Source organism: Rattus norvegicus, chromosome 7 (genome assembly GCF_036323735.1).
Source record: "Rattus norvegicus strain BN/NHsdMcwi chromosome 7, GRCr8, whole genome shotgun sequence".
Taxonomy (NCBI): domain Eukaryota; kingdom Metazoa; phylum Chordata; class Mammalia; order Rodentia; family Muridae; genus Rattus; species Rattus norvegicus.
Window position 1 is genome coordinate 40,218,764 of NC_086025.1, and position 18,316 is coordinate 40,237,079.

Genomic DNA, 18,316 nt, shown 5'->3' on the forward strand with positions numbered 1-18,316 from the left:
AGGTGGATTTGATCAAGATTTGTTATATACACATACTAATTTCTCAATTAAAAGAAACTAAAGCAGATAAAAATAACTTGAAAGGTCTTTAAATCAGTAGATTTTCTTTATACCAACTACAAACATACTGGGAAACAAAGCAGGAAGCAATACAATTTCTAATAACCTCATGAAATAAGTTGAAATAAATCAAATCAAAGAAGTAAAGAACTTAGTACAATAAGGAGAAGTTTAAATATCATTGTATGGGTTAGCTTTAATGACACTCAAGGTCATAGTATTTCAGATTGAAAGAAGCCTTTAAAAACACAGAATGACTGAGCCAAAAATGAGGAATACATTTCTATGGCTAACTCTGCTATCAAAGGTTTGAATTAACCTGAATGCAAAGAGCAGCTTTCTCCCTCTGTTCTTGGATATTCATAATAGGTTTTCTTCCTTCTTCATTGGAAGTCATCTGGTCATTAATGAAGGAATTGCACAAGGGTTCTGACGCTGTGGTTGGACAAGGTTTTTCAGAGTAATCAATCTGTCTTCGTGCAATGTAACTACGCCATTGCGCTTGGATTATCATGGCTGCCTTGCTAAAAATAGAAGGAGGAAATTATGTTAGCATAGATGAATACCCAGAAGGTGAGTAAGAGGCCTTCATAAGCCACTGGAAATGTGGTGTTCTATATATGACAGTGAAACTACAACCAGGGAATCTTGAAGATATTGGTGCTTATAGGGGACCACCAACATGTTAGCAGCACTTGGTATGCCATTGCAGGTGAGAACAATTTTTTAATGGATATTTTCTATTTACATTTCAAATGTTATTCCCTTTCCTGGATTCCAGTCCATAAACCCCTTATTCCATCAACCTCCTCCTTCTTCTATAAGGGTGTTCGCCCTCCCAAATTACCTCCCTGCCCTGACATTCCCCTACACTGGGGGGGTAAGCTCCATACTTAGATGAAAAGCCGCAGACACTAAATGCCCTTGGAAAGAGTGTGAATCAGTGTTAACCAGGAGGGAGACTGTGATAGGTTATCTAATCACATATTGTTAGCCCTAAATGCATACGAACAACATTAAATGGATAAATCAGGTTGTATTTATATATGCATACATATTTTATATATAATTACAAATTTAAAAATTTGATGAGTAAAGGAGACACAGGAAGAGTTACAAGGGAGAGGAAAGGATGAAAATTATATAGATACACTAGTCTTGTAAAAGATTAAAATAATAAATAAAACAGAGGTCTTTGTGACCTGTACATAAACATAAACAATATGAATCTTATATAAAAGCAAAATCCTTTCTTTGTTTAAAGATAAATGTAAAGTAATATGGATCTCCAACCTGAAAGAGAGAATGAGCCAAAAGTTCTGAAAGGGATTTAGCTTCAGAAAAAGTTTTAAATTTTTGTTTTAACAACTTTTAAGAAGAAACACATTACAGAAATTCTTCTAGTGAGTGCATTGTTCCAGAATGGGAAATGATGGTAAAGAGGAGTTCCAAAAGTATAGAAACCAATTTGGACTTGGCAAAGTAGGGTTAGGTGCTTGTCACCATGGCTTGCCTTAGAAAGGAAGAGAAAATTATATTCTTCCAACTCTTCATGGCAAGAGTGAAGATGGTAGGAAGGTATTTTACCAGCTTCTTTTCACTTCTTGACCACTTGAAAATACATGCTCCACTATGTTCATAGCAGCTTTATTTATAATAGCCAGAGGCTGGAAAGAACCCAGATGTCTTTCAATAGAGGAATGGACATAGAAAATGTGTTACATTTACATAATGGAGTACTAGTCAGCTATCAAAACCAATGACTACATGAAATTCATAGCAAATCGATGGAACTAGAAAATATCATCCTGAGTGAGGTAACCCAATCACAAAAAAACAAAAAAACAAAAAAAAAATAAAAAAAACCAAAAAAAAAACAAAAAAATAAACAACAACAACAGCAACAAAACCCAAATGGTATGCACTCACTGATAAGTGGATATTAGCCCAAAAGCTCAGATTACCTAAGATACAATCTACATTGAAGACCACATGAAGCTCAAGAAGAAGGACCACCAAAGTGTGGATGCTTCAATTCTTCTTAGAAGGAGAAAGAAAATATTCACAGGAAGAAATATGGAGACAAAATTTGGAGCAGAGACTGAGGGAAAGACCATCCAGAGATTGCCCCACCTGGTGATCAAGTCCATACACAGCCACCAAACCCAGACAATATTGCTGATGCCAAGAAGTACATGCTGACAGGAGCCTGATATAGCTGTCTCCTGAGAGGCTTTGCCAGAGCATGACAAATTCAGAGGCGGATGCTAGCAGCAAACCATTGAACTGAGAATGGTGTCCCCAATAGAGGAATTAGAGAAAGGATTGTAGAAGCTGAAGGGCTTTGCAACCCCATAAGAACAACAATACCAACTAACCAGAACTCCCAGGGACTAAACCATCATCCAAAGAATACACATGGACAGACTCATGGCTCCAGCTGTATATGTAGCAGAGGATGGCCTTGTTGAGCATCAATGGGAAGAGAAGCCCTTCGTCTTGCCAAGGCTCGATGTTCCAGTATTGGGGAATGTCAGGGCAGGTGGTAGAACATACTCATAGAAGCAGGGGGAGATGAGATGGAATAGGGGGTTCATGTATGGGAAACCGGGAAAGGGGATAACATTTGAAATGTAAAAAAAAAAAAAAAAGTCACATTACTCATGTATAGGAAATTCATTCATAGGAAATTCCAATGGGTCCTAGGCCATGGCTATTTGCAAATTTTAGACACTGCATTGTTCTCTTGAGTTAGAATTAGCTTCCTTTCTCACAGATTATTATAAGAATTTTATCAAGGAACAAGGTATAATGGAAATGATAGCAATTCTACCTTAATTCCTTGTCGGGTTTCTGTGTTTGATTTAAAAGGTATATGAACAAGAAATCCATTTCTCAACATTTCCTTCACAGAGTTTGCAATACCTTTTTGTTTGTTTGACTGGACTGAATAATATGTTCCCCATAGTAGAGCATTTAAATACTAAGTCTCCAGATTTTAGATGTGCACTCCCAGCTTTCAGCTCCGGACATCATGCTTCCCTGTTAAACTGTTGTCTTGATCTAATGATGATAGATTCTTATCTCTTTGGCACATTACTCTCAAATAAACTCCTTGATTATGGTGTCTTCTCCAAACAATAGGAAATTACTTATGCTGAAGTTCTTACCACAATGGCTACTTCCTGAAGAAGATGAGCAAGTGAATTTTGAAGGATTCTAGATGACTTTGGGACTTTGGACTAGGGAATAGTGTTTGAATGTTGTAAACAGAAATTAATGGGCCATCTTTGAGGAGCTTGGACACCCAGGTCAATGAGGTGAACAATATTAGAAACTAGATTAGAAAACACTATGGTTGTATTTTGGCAAAGGTGTCACTTTTTTTTTGTCCTTGTCCTAATCATTTTCCTGAGGCCGAATCTAAAAAAGCAGTGGTCTAAATTCCTTGGCAGAGGATAATGTAAAATAATTTAATATTGATAATGCCTTGTAGTTATTAGTAATTACTATGATGCAGATCTACAACAAAAGAGATCAAGTAGGCAGAAAGAAATATACAGTTTGAAGAGGAAAACAAACAAACAAACAATGTTGAGGCCAAGGCTTGTACCTCAGAAGCCACAGAGGAGACTTGAATTGCTTTGGAACAAAGGGAAGGGTACCCTGGGGACAAAACCATCCAGCCAAGCTTCTAAAGTCTAAAATCAAAATTCCTCATGAATTTTCTGTCCCAAGAAAGAAACATCAGACAAGAGCTTCTGCAAAATCATTCAAGGGGCCAAAGATTTATCCAAATGCGTCAAACTCCAAAACCGCCACCTCCAAAACCACGCTGCCAACTAGGAACCCAGTGTTCAAATGTCTGAGGTAAGGGCATCTCATCCACCCCTCTTTCCCCACGGGATCCTGGATATATTGTGATGAAAAATGTTTTGTCTGATGCCAAAGTCCTCCTAATCTTTCAACCTCAATACTATTTAAAAGGCCAAAGTCTCTTATGAGACTCAAGGCAATCCCCTTACTGTGAATCCATGTAAAATAAATAAATAAATAAATAATTAAATAAATAAATAAATAAATAAATAAATAGTAAAATTGCATGCTTCATGCATATAATGGTTTCCCCACATAATGCTGCCTTCGAGTTGTGAAATATATACAAATGATGGAGTTGTGGGATCTTCTGCAGTCTTAGAGAGCTGAAGGAGGCGAAGTGCAGGGCAGGGCAGTCATGTGTGAAGGCCTCCAGAAGCTATTTCTGAAGCTGTGGAAGTGAAGTCGGAGTTGCAGTGGTAGATGATGGAGCCATAGGCTATCTGCCAAGGAAGCTTTACATGAGAGATTTGTGGGTTGCTGGCAGCAAGGGTGGGATGGTGAGGCCATCTGTACTTTTGACATTGGAGATGGAGCCGTAGGATTTGAAATATGCCCTGCTAGATTTTACTCTTGCTTTGGTCTAGTGTGTCTTCACTATGTCTTCTTTGGAATGCCTTTTGGAATGGTAATGTGTTATTTTATGCTGTAAGTATGCAATTTGCTGTTTAATCTTATAAGAAGCTACAATTTAAAGATTTCTTTGGTCTCCAAAGGGACGTTGGATTGTTAAACAGTGAAGACTAAAACACTATGGGGACTTCTGGAGTTGGAACAAATACATTTTACAGTATAAGAGAGCCATGAGCTTACTGGTGCCAGAGAACAGAATTTGATGATTTAAATGAGATGTTCCCAAAGTCTCGGGTTGTAACGTTGGGTCCCTGGTGGTACTGTTTAGGTAGCGTTAGGAAATATGGTCTCACAGAAAGAAATATGTCACTTAGGGCAAGTTTTGAGGTTTTAAAAGCCATGTGCAATTTCCAGTTTGTTTTCCTGGCTTCCTGTCTGTACTTTACAAAGGAGCTTTGATGCTTTAGACACCATGTTTGCATGATGCTCCATTTCCCCCTTGAGATGATAATGAACTCTTATCGCTCTGGAACTCTAAGTCTCTAACAAACACTTCCTTCTGTGTTGCTTTTCTGGCAGTGATTTAATCACAGAAACAGAAAAGAAACTAGCACAATTGTTAAACTCAATGGAATTTTCTCTTTCCTTGTGATACTCATCTACAAAAAAAAAAAAATGGGATTAAGTAATAGAGTCTCTCAGATATAACCATGTATTTTTTCCCCAAACTATATTTGAAAAGAATTAGGGTACATGAAGAAATTATTCTCTATTGGTGCTTAACTTCTCCACAGTGATTATAATAATTTTAATCTTATCATCACTACAACCCCCATCACCTTCATCACCATCTCCACCATAAACATGGTCAACATTATCCCTATCATCTTTCTCACTACCATTTTACTTATAGCCAGCTCAATCCTCTAATCTGGTTTTGCCATGAATATGAGATTGAAGTTAGTAGCTAAAACTTCTGGTTAAAGATAAATTGCACATATGTAGTGGTTTGCATGGGAGTGACCCTAATAAGCTAATGTATCTGAATATTAGGTCTTTATTTAAGTAAACAGTTTTTAGAAGTTGTGTCACAAAGAATAGGAATTGAGGTTCCAAATCCCACACTAGACCAAGTCATCCTCTCTAACTTCAACTTTCTGACATGGCAATGGAGCGGTAGCTAAGAGCCTGCTGCCATGCTGCCCATCAGGACAGTCAGGGACTGTGATGGTTTGCATATACTTAGTCTAGGGAGTGGCACTATTAGAAGGTGTGGCCTTGTTGGAGGAAGTGTGTCAGTGTCAGGGATGGGCTTGGAGACCCACCTCCTAGCTGCCTGAGGATGTTCAGTCTGTTTCTGGCTTCCTTGGGATGCAGATGTAAAACTCTCAGCTCCTCCTGCACCAAGCCTGCCTGGATGCTCTCTCCTTGATCATAATGGATTAAACCACCATCCTCAATTAAATGTTGTCCTTTATAAAACTTACATTGGTCATGGTGTCTGTTCACATCAATAAGACCCTAACTAACACAGAAGTTGGTACCAGGGACTGGGGTATTGCTGTGATAGGCCTGACCATGTTTTTGTTTGGAAGACACTAGATTTTGGGACTTTGGATTTGGAAAGCAGTGGAATGCTTTAAATGGGGCTTAATGGACTATCTTAGTAGGAATGCAGAAGTCTTTGTTATTGAGAGTAATTTGAACTGTTTGGACCCAGCGCAAGTGAAGAAGAATTTCAGTATGTGACATAAAGACTGTATTTGTTGTGTTTTGCAGAAAAACATGGCTGCTTTTTGCCATTGTCCAAAGGTTAAGGTGAAGAGATTTTTAGATTAATTGCTTTGAAAAAGAAAGTCTCAAAACAGCCTGGTGTAAATTCTGTTGTGTGGTTACTAAAATTCACTGGTAAGAAGAGCATTTTGATGAAAAAAGGGAAATTGAGAAAGGAAAAATACAAAATATGGGAAGTGAAATGGAGCTGAATCCTGTGTTCAAGGATATTAAATCGAATTAAGGGAGTAATGGCCTGGGGGGGGAATGGAGGGGGGGGAGGGGAGGGACAAGATCCCACCCAGCCAAGTTAGCTCCAGGCAACTTAGTACAAACCTAACCTTTAATCCCAGGAGACAGGTATACAGATCTCTAAATTCAAGGTCAATCTACAGAGCAAGATCCAGGACAGCCAAGTTAGGCAGTGAAGGTGTTAGAAAAGAAGAAACTAATGATAGAACCTGTAAGCCAGCCCCGATTAAATGTTCTTCTTTATAAAACTTACATTTGTCATGGTGCCTGTTCACAGCAATAAGACCCTAACTAAGACAGGGTCCAAAAGTGTAAGCAAGTCACCCAATAAATACTCTCTTTTCTAAGTTGCCTTGGTCAAGGCGTCTCTTTGCAGCAATAGAAAAGTAACTGGGAGAATATAGTTTCAATACTCAGGAAAACTATTTTTTTGGATTCTGAAAATCATTTTCACCTGGTAGAATAAACCAAAGTTTATGATAAGTGCTAAAGGTTTAAATCACATTTATGCAACTGTTTCTTCATTCATTCATCGTTTGAATGAAATTAAATGAGGATATCTCAAAATAATGCGATATATTAGACATAATAAAGAAAATAAGCTTGGTATGAGTGTGTATTACTGTAATCTGAGAATTTGGGAGCCTGGAATAGGAAATGTACGAGTAAAAGGCGTACCTGGGATATATAAGGGAATCTCTGTCACAATAAAAAAAATAGAACTATCCCAGATACCCATCAGTCTGTCTGTGAAACGTAAAAATGTGGTTACTTGCACAACAGAATTTTATTTGAACATAAAGAAAAATGGAATGCTAAGACTTATAGGAAAGCAGATGAATCAAGACTTTTTATATTAAGATAACTAAACCTCTGAACTATACATGGCATTTTTCTTTTGTATTAGGACCCTAGTTTTAGTGCTTATATACATGCATGTGTGTGGGAATGAATGTGGCCATGAATCTTAGAACAAAAATGTTGACATTGTAGAGGAGGATAACAGAATACTTGACTTGAAAATGGACAGGACCTGCCTAAAAATTATTAACCCAGAAGTGCTCCTGTCTAAAGGAACTACAGGAGAAAAAATATGGAGCAGAGACTGATGGAAAAGACATCCAGAGATGACTGCACCTGAAGCTCCATGCCACCTGCAGACACCAAACCCAGACACCATTGCTGATGCCACCAACTGCTTGCTGACAAGAGCCTGTGTTAGCTGGTCTCTGAGAGGTTCTACCAACACCTGACTAATACAGATGCAGATACAGCTAACCATAGGACCAAGCATGGGACCCCAATGGAAGAGCTAGGGGAAGGACTGAAGGAGCTGAAGGGCATTACAATCCCATAGGAAGAACAACGATATCAACTAATCAGAGTATCCAGAGCTCCCAGAGATTAAATCACCATCCAAAGCATATGCATAGAGGAATCCATGGCTTCAGCAACATATGTAGCAGAGGAAGACCTTATCTGGCTGGCATCAGTGCGAGGGGAGGCCCTTGGTCATGTGGATTCCCCAGTGTAGGAGGATGCTAAAGCAGTGAGGTGGGAGCAGAGGAGAACCCTCATAGAGGCAAAGAGGAGGGGGATGGGACAGGAGGTTTGTGGAGGGGAAACCAGGAAGGGGGATATCAATTGAAATGTAAATAAAATGATTAAGAAAAAAGAAAATAGCCTTGGGAGGCTAAAAGAGGTGACAGGGCCATGAGAAGAAGGCAAGGAAACCAAGCTGTGTCTGAAAAAGAGTAAATCCTAATTCACTGCATATAATTAAAACTATTTTCAAATTAATGATTAGACTGCAGCTCAGTGGTCAAATGCCAGGTAATATGGACAAGGTCTTGGTTACAAGTCCAGCGCTGAACGAAACTGTGAAGCATGAGCAGTAAAAGCTGAAAGGCCTTTAGAAGATACAGAGTGAATACAGTGTCTTATACTTGTTTACAGATATACCGAAGGCAACTATGAATTTTTCCTACAGGAATTGATGTTGTGATTATCTTTTCCTAACTTCCTCATCCCCAATGGAAGCACAACAGAACAGGGATATTGCCCTGAGTGGAACTGACATATGAATGACTCTTTACCATATTGAAAGAAGGAAAAAGGTGATTTTCAGTTTTTCTCAATGTGGAATCACTGCATTGTTGAGAAAACTAGCTCTGTTGCCATCAGATTTGCTTTACTGAGCAAAAAATCTTAAAGTAAAAAACATCCTCAGCTTAGCATGTGAGAATCATGCCTAGGAAAGGGATTACAGTGGGCTCTATTCCCCTGAGTGGCAAGATGCAGCAAGCCTTGATGTCTTTTTGTTTTGCTTTGTTGTTGCTCTTGTCATATTTTTATTGTTACTTTTTAAGTCTTTCGTATATGTCCATTTTCTTGTCTTCATTAATCCATATTAAAATTATTTCGCTGTGGTCCTTATCATTTGTCAAGGAGATCTAAGTACAGATCATTTTGAAGTCTTCATGAACAACATGTGGAATGTTTGGGGTGAAGATATATAAATAAAATGATTAAATATATCAGAAAATAAAGACAGAATTTGTGAAAATGATTACATTGGACCAAGGCATCTACTCCAAATAGTTACTTCTAAACAACAACAACAAATCAACAAGAAGATACAAAGTTGGAGAGGGGACTAAAAGGAGGATCAGCATCTAGGAGGAGCTGGATGAAATTCTCCAAAATTAGCAAAGTATTTTTAAATATTTTTACAATAGGAAATAACCATCTTTTGTATATCTCAATGTATCAAGCAAACATAGTTTCCAGAACAAAAAAATCACTGTTTCCACAGACATCTACTGGAATAAAGTCAAGAAAAGCAAAACAGCCCCCGTGACATTGGCTATGTTTTGTTTAACATCAGCCTTTACAGGAGAAGCTGAATCTTGCTGATCTGACACTAGGGTAAAAGTACCAAAAGCCATGAAGTTGATGGGCCAAAGCCGTCCTTACTTGTTCAACAGTTACAGGACTCCAGGAGTTTCCTTAAGGAATGCAACGCTTACTAGGGACTTGATGGGATTAATTGCCTTCCAGAGATTTCATTACAAAGAAATCTATGGCATCGACATGCAAAATCTCACATACATACTTATATGTTTACTAGATCAGTGGAACTTATAAAGGTATATTTCAAGAGATAAAATAATATTTAGAATAAATGATTTTAGGATATATTTTAAGTTTTATTAAAATACTTTTAGATATTTAGAAGTTTGGAAGCGGAAAACAATTTCATACTCTTCCAAAACGAAATAAGTTTAGGGAATAAATTAAACCTGCCCGCATTTAACCAAATTTATTTCTACTGTTGCAAGGCTTTTTGTGCATATTATAAAAAGTAGTTAAGGGGATAAATATAAAAATAATTTAGATTTAAATTACCTAAAGTCTTACCACTGACTATAATCAGTTATCAAAAATAGGAACATGGCTTTGTTTCTGGAGAGCGGTCAATGGGAAAATAGCACTTGCTGAGAAAACTTGAGAGCTGTAATTGTCAGCAACCACATAAAGAGACAGGTGTAGCCAGCTGTCTTATTTAGGGTCTTATTCCTGTGAACAGACACCATGACCAATGTAAGTTTTATAAGGGACAACACTTAACTGGGACTGGCTTATAGGTCAGAGTTTCAGTCCATTATCATCAAGGCAGGAATATGGCAGCATCCAGGCGGGCAGGGTGCAGGAGAAACTGAGAGGTCTACATCTTCAGTGGAAGGAAGCCAGGGACAGAATAAACATTCCCAGACAGCTAGGAGGAGGATCTCAAAGCCCAACCCCACAGTGCCACACTTCCTCCTACAAGGCCACACCTTCTAATAGTGTCACTCCCTGGGCCAAGCATATGCAAACCATCACACCAGCCATATGGCACCTGTCATTCCAGTGCTGTAGTAGGTCAAGACAGGGGGACAGATGACCTGCATTTGCTGCTGCCACCAAAGCTATAAGCTCAGTGAAAGACAATGCCACTAGAGAATACACAAGTGATAGGGCAATGGCACCCAGTGTCTTCGGGCCTCTGTTGGCATGGGCATTCACATTTACACATGTGCACGACATACATATATACATAACACATGCAGACAAACAGTAGCTATAATAACATCTATTAAGGAAAAGGGTCTTACCTTGGTTCACACTTTTCATCACTGTGATGAGTACTCATTGGAGAATCTGCCATCTTCATTTCTATGATGGAGGCTTTCATGGTGGAGAGACTACTGATGCTGCTGTGTTTACTCTTCTGCTCCATAAGCTTTTCCTGATCTCTTCCTTTCAGTTCTTCACAGTTTGATGTGGAAGGTTTAGAGGCAGTGTCCAACAGGATTGTAGAAATTGCTGGTGAATGTGCCTTACAATCGTTAGCCTGAGGATGAAAGGTCCTGTTGTGAAGTGTGCTGTCACTGTTTGGAAAAGCTGGATGGTCTTTCTTGGTTTCTACTGCAGACCTCTTGGTAATATTGACATCCCATTGTTCATGTGCAAGTCTGCATTCATTACTGAGTCTCATCAAGTCTTTATAGTACTGTGAGAGTCTGTCAGCAGCACGCATATTGAGAATGTCCCTGAACAAGTAAAAGACAGGGGTATTGCATAAGTACAAGTATACACACAATCACAAAAACTTGGACAGGTTTTAGAAGTAAAATTTAGTATATTGCCAAAGATGAACTTAAAATTGGGAATACTTTTCACAATAATTTATTTCTAATCATTTATACACCATTTTATATTAATTTAAGCAAAACTCAAAATAGTGGTTTATTATGATCTTTATCAGTCAAGACAAAATGTCTGAACTTTTAGGCCCATTTTGATTTAGTATACTTTTGGTTGAAAATGAAAAACTAAATCAAAGCTTTTGCTATCGTAAACACGAGAATGATAACTATAAATGTGGAGAAGTTATTCATGAACTAGAAGTATTTGCTAAACTAACTCATTATTCAGAATATTTGTACTAGATGGTCAAAGACACATTTTGGGAAAGCTTTTCTTTATGTTTTTCTATGGAGAACTGTTATCCATAGCAAGGATAACAAACACAAATGGCTAAGGTGAACAATGGCTGGATTTCTATATTTTGGGTTTTATTCCTATGCAATTGATCAAAATTCCAAAGACTCATTTGAAAGCCGTAACAAATGTAGAGGCTTTGACCTTCCTGAGCCTCATTCTTTTTTTTTTTAAAGATTTATTCATTTATTATATATAAGTACACTGTAGCTCTCCTCAGATACACCAAAGAGGGCATCGGATCTCCTTACAGATAGTTGTGAGCCACCATGTGGTTGCTGGGAATTGAACTCAGGACCTCTGGAAAAGCAGTCGGGTGCTCTTAACCGCTGAGCCATCTCTCCAGCCCCCTGAGCCTCATTCTTAGTCAATGCTTTTAATCTCCTTTTTTCCTGCTTACTTTTGAGGATGTATCTCCCTTTACAGCACTTGTATACTGTGCACAAGGCACTCTATTTTATCCCTGTCTCAAAATATAGAAGTAAATAAATAAATTTACTATTTGATGACTACTTTATGGATATAGTTAATATATAATAATTTGTTTTAATATTCTTATTATACTAAAATTATTTACCAAATGTGAAAACTGTTATGAATTACCCATATATTCATATAAATTTCCAATAGAAAATAGGCTGATGTTAGAGAAATATGATAATGTAAATATTAAACCTAAGTTACGATTTAGGCTCCTAGACATTCTCATAACAAATTGATCTTACCAGGTGTCTATCTCTCAGAAATGATCAACTCTGAAAACATAAACACAATGATAATACACAGACTGAGCAACTTGTATTACTTACGTGTGTGTGTGTGTGTGTGTGTGTGTGCGTGTGTGCACATGCATACGCCATTACATGTATGCACAACTTATATCCTTATGTTATTGTTACTCAGACATACACATACATACACCATTAAAGTAAAAGAAGTCCATGAATTTAAAAGAGGTCTTTCTGAAATTCTCTCTTGGCTAACAATTACATTTGCTATAATTGTTCAGCAAATATTATCTGAGAACATGATGGACTCTGGCTCTAGACATTTCCCATTAAGGAGGTACATAAGAAGGCTGAGAGTAAGGAAAAGAAATTTAAAAAATGGTATAATTATATTATAATCTCAAAAATAAAAATGAAAGAAGATATAGCTGAGTAATTACATGAAATATTAGGAAGAACATACTATTTTTCTCTTTACACTGGAACTATATTGAAACACTCAGAAATCATTCAGAAATACTAATTCTCATGTATTTTCTGGGCCAATTAAAATTTTAAATTCTGATATGGAAAGATGATTATAGTTTACCCACTGTAATGCATTAAGAACTGAAGGTCCCCCAACAAATGGAGTGGAGGATGACCTTAGAGCTGTTGCCTGTCTGTAGCATCCATTCCTCTAACTGGGCTACCTTGTCTGGCCTCAGTGGGAGAGAATCCACCCAGCCCTGCAGAGACATGATGTACCAGGGTTGGGGCTATACCCACCCAGGAGGGTGGGGAACGCCACCCACACAGCAGGGAAGGGGTGAGTGCATGGGGAGGGACTTTATGAGGGAGAGACTGGGGTAGGGGCAATGATAAGAATGTAGACTGAAAAAATTAAGTTGATTAATAGAAAAAATAATTAAATGTCAGAAAAAGAAAGTTATCAGTTTTCAATATTGGATTAAAATAACTCCCAGCTTTTGTCCTTGGTCTCACGTAGAAACACTGACAGGCTTTCTCCACTGTGATGATGTGGTAGAGTAATATATAAATATAATGTGTAATATGCTACCCTGGTATGTACTTCATATGCTTTCAAACTTTATTCCCTTGTAACTATAAATTCTTAGAGGATACTCAATCTTGTGAAAAGTTATTGTTGAATACATTTATAACTATTAGAAAATTATATTCAAAATATACATGGACATATTTTAAGAATATACATGATGTTCAAAATAAAACATTCCCCAAACACATTGCTTCTAGTCAAACTAGTGTCACTGTGGTAATTATATATTTAATCATGTATTTATATTATTTATTTTAAATACAACAGAAGGACTATCGGGATCTTACCCCCTCTGTGTGATAGACTTTTCAAATAATAAGTTGAACTCTTGAAGTTGGTACTGACAAAGTGCCAAGAAATATCTTAGGTCTTGATGATAGTATTCTTCAATATGGACATTGGAGGAAGAATTCAGCATGTCACCATTGAGGACTCTCAGAGCAGGTAATGCTTGAAGTATAGAATGTCTATTAGAAGTAGGAAAGAAGTTACTTATCTTTATAAGGACTTATGTTTTGAAATAACCATAGATTTCACATAACAAGCATAAAATGTTTATCTCCTAACAGCCTAAACCTGGAAGCAAGCAAGTTGTCATTCAGTAGGTGGGATGAAGTGAACTTGGACAGCAGGCCAAGAGGTTACTGAGGGCCAAAAAGAAGTGACCCACAAAGCCAAAGCATGAAGAAAACAAAATTTATATTTAGAGAAGGATATAAATATAATGGTACTTCTTACTGTTTGGTTCTCATTCTATGATCCCCATGGAAATGTAGAATTATGAAAAGAGGGTAGAAAAAACACTGTCTATCACAGGTTAGGAGACTGGAGGAACATAGATTCTAAAAGAAGTGGAATTCTCAATGTAGTTTAATATAAGTATGCACTTGCCAAAATACAGAAGATATATATTTAGTAGAGTAAATTTACCATGCCTTACATGGTAACAATGAGGAGTGACAACAAGGTATTAATATAGGCTTGCCCACTATAACAAATCATGTGCAGGATTTAAACAGCGTGGGACTTCATACATGTTGTCAACCGAGGACATGGGATGCTGCACTTACTGCTTGAGTTTACAGTTGACATAAAAAGAACCTATTTTTCAATAAAAGGGAAAATATATATGTAAGAAATAGTTCATAAATATATATATAATTGGAAAAAGACAACTAGTGGATATAAATTATTTAGATGTGTGAATCTCTTCTCTAACATTACAATTTCATGGTAAATTTTTAATTTTACTGGTGAAAAGATAATATGAATAAGTAAATATAGAAAATGTTTATGTGGGGTTGGGGATTTAGCTTAGTGGTAGAGCACTTGCCTAGCAAGCACAAGGCCCTGGGTTCGATTCCCAGCTTCTAAAAAAAGAAAAAGAAAAAAAATACAGCAAATGTTTATGTTACCAACTCTACATTCTCAAATTACTTTAAGCATGGAATCCTTATGAAGACATTAGGAAAAGGTAAATCCTCTTCTGAAAAGGTTCAGTGATCTTTGGAGGAGGAGGTATTGCAAAGACTGTAAGAGCCAAACCTGATAACAATCCCTGAAAGGTGGGTGAAGATTAGCAGAAAAAGCTCTCCACCAGCTGAGGAGCTATGAGCATCTGATGGATTCTGAGAAAGGGATAGTTGGTTTTTTGTTGTTGTTTTGTTTTTTCTAATGGTGTGACTCATTGTAGTTCAGTCACTCTAAGGCCCCATTCTCAAGAGGAGCTGGGCTGCACGTGAGGCACACACACACACACACACACACACACACACACACACACACACACGCATGCGCACACGGAGGAGGGGAAGGAGGAAGAGGAAAATTAGAGAGAGGAAGGGGAGGAGGGGCAGGGGGCAGAGTACTAGGAGATAGATGGGTAAGAAGGTGGAGGTGAACCAAGGAGGTACTAAGGGTGAATATAATCAAAATACAGTGTATCAAACTCTCAAAGCATAAAATATTTTAAAATTAAAAAACTATGAAAATTAGCAAATTCTAATAATTTGTAAATTGTTTTAATTAAAAAAACACATCAAGCACACACTTGTAGCATTATCTTATATATGACAAATACCAACAAGAATTTGTCTAATAAAAATAAAAACATTATTAACCTCTCATTTTACAGATAGGTTATAAAAACTATTATTAACCTCTCATATTACAGAGATTAGTTCCTTGACTGAAGCAGACATTAATTTTACACAAGTAATATAAAAGCTTCTTAGAGCAATACTCCAGGAACACTGGATATGGTTAATGTACATCAAATACACAGAAACAACAACATTCAATCCAAAATAATTACACAGTAAAAAGTCATGCTAACTAAGTATGCTAATATAAACTTTGAGGAAAATATAAAAGTATTTTATCAGATCCATGGTGATATAAGAACATATGACCACACATATTTCATTTAAAGATGAATATATTTTATGCAAAGAAAATAATGAAGAAGACATCACTGTATGTTAGATATGATCCAAAATATTGCAGTTGGCAGTCATTAAGTGCTACTCATGTGGAAACAACCAGATAAAGAAGGAACAAAATAATATTTCTACTCTGAATACTTTCTACTTAGCTACTGAGATAAATATTGTTACATCAAGTATTTTAAAGAGAGTAAATTTTCACTAAGAGTGAGCTAGGTTTGAACTTCTATGTGAGGCATATGTTGATATTGTCTTACTCATTTTGACACATAAAAGTCCCCAAGCAGTTCACTTTAATCAAGTTAATTTGAAATTCTTTTAAATGTAAAAACTCTCTTTGGTGTTCAAGACAGTAACAATGAGTTAACATTTTGAGATATATAATCAAAGTTCAAGTTGGACTTAGTGTCTTATTTTAATTGATTTTTCCCTTCTTCAAGATTTGAAGTGAACCATCCTCAGAGCTCTGAAAGGCCACGGTGTGTGGATTGTCCTTAAGTTCACCGGTCAGGCATAAGAGCTTACAGGGAACGTATGAGGAGGCTGATTAATGTCGGGAATGAAGTATAAGAACACTGCGAGATTCCAAGATTAGTTTTTCCAGCTGGGCTCCTCCTACTCAAGAGTCAAATCAATATTTCATTCAGTGAAAACTTCCTGATGTGTATTCTGCCACTTAACAAGGTCCATTAATCATCAGTCAATGAAACGAATTCTCAAAGGAGATTTCAAATGTTGCCTGTGGATTATGTTTTAAAAGAAATTTTTTTTCAGTACATCAGTTTTTTGCATGTTATCACTGGCTTGACATGAAAGTAAGAAACCCATTGGGAAAATCTATAACTAATCCCTTTGTTGGTACCATGGGGTTATATAAAGTTCACCAAAGCAAACTGTATCAAAGTTGAGTTAGTCCTTTCATTAACAAATCCATATTTTATAGACTTCTTGATTTTAAACCCTCTAGATAAATGAATCTCTTCTTATAGATAATGAAATGTATATTAGAACAATTGATCTCACTGAAATATGACAGGCTGAGTTTTAAAGAAAGGAAACATACCAGCTCAGTTTTATTTTGTCCAAAGAAAATGACTGAAATGGTAAGCTATAATTTAACCGGCTTACAAGGAGTTGACAAAAGATGGCTCCTTTATAAAAGCAAAATCTAACCTAATATCATAATAAGTTGACTTGCCACCAACTGCTTGCATCACAATCAAACGTTCAAGTTTCCATTTACTCGTCGATATGTGAAGAAATATGTTAGGCTAATGGTATTTTAGAACTGTGTTGATGTCACTCAAAGAAAATACAAATTATTTTCAAGTAATTTGAATACTTTTGTAGGAAGTTTTGTATCAGATTTTTTTCCTCAAGAACTAGTAAATATTTAATATTTTATCAACCTATGGCAAATGGAAAATAGACACCCATGATATTCATGGATTACAAATGGATTCCTCACCTCCAGTTTACTTCCTGTAGTACTGGGTTTCCAATGAGACAAAGCTCACCGAGAGAGTAGCATGCATTGAACCAACACATGACATTTGTGAGATCTACAAAGAAGGAAATTGATTAAAATGTATTTTGAAAATGTTAAAACTATAAATATTTTAAAAATAAAATGTCATAATCTCTATTTTCCCCATTACTCTGTTAAAAACGAAGTAATATTTAAGATTTCTATGTTCTTGCAACAGACAGGGTATTAAGTGGAAAAATGGACGAGTATAAAATTATGTTTCTACCATTTAGCAAATGTGTGAACTTAGGCAAATCATTTCCACAAGCCAGCTTTAGTCTGTCTTGGTGTGTGAGGACTAAATGAGATGATGTACTTCATGTTCCACTATAATTGAAACAAAAATTATGACAGCAAACACAAAGTAGCAATATTTGTTAAAGCTCAATATAAACAGACAGAACTGGGTAGACCTGTTATATTTTGAGAAGAAAAACCTGTAAACAAATCTAGGCTGCTGTACAAAGCCATGCGTATGGACTTCTTTCCCACAGAAAATGAATACTGACTGCAGATGCAAATGTATGCGTATGCATAAAGACACTGACATAACACACCTATTTCTACATCTGACAGAAGAGAAATACAGATTTTCTTCTAATCTTTCTGTGACCTTAATAATTTTCTCTCTACAGTAGAATAGAGAGTCTGTTTTGCTGAATCAAAGTAGATATGTTATGAAAGAAAATAGAATTTATAGAAAAAAAAGGATTGAGAAGAAGGTGGAAGAATATTGAGAATTCTTTACACGTCACTGGCAAAATGATGGGTGTTACACAGGATGGAAAATACACATAATAGCCCAGTGTCAGAGCAAAGGGCTAATAAATCTGACACTAAAACTTAAGTAACAGTTTTAGCCCCAACAACATGAGACCTGGTCCCCAATCTCGGAGAATACCTAAACTTGAAAACAACATACACTCTTGTGAAGGCAAGGCTCTACAGTAGAGGTACACATGATGGAAAACTGAAA

At 36.7% G+C, this 18,316-nt stretch overlaps 1 protein-coding gene across 2 annotated transcripts in view; it reads right to left on the reverse strand.

Moving 5' to 3' along the window:
• Positions 1-18,316, reverse strand: part of Lrriq1 (leucine-rich repeats and IQ motif containing 1) — an 85,339-nt gene that overhangs the window by 7,728 nt on the left and 59,295 nt on the right. For both annotated transcript variants that reach the window (XM_063264416.1, XM_063264417.1), the window contains exons 14-17: positions 17,281-17,374; positions 13,656-13,835; positions 10,692-11,129; positions 380-584 (exon numbers count right to left, since the gene is read on the reverse strand). In XM_063264416.1, coding sequence (XP_063120486.1) covers positions 380-584; positions 10,692-11,129; positions 13,656-13,835; positions 17,281-17,374 — 917 coding nt within the window. The remainder of the gene's footprint in view (positions 1-379; positions 585-10,691; positions 11,130-13,655; positions 13,836-17,280; positions 17,375-18,316) is intronic.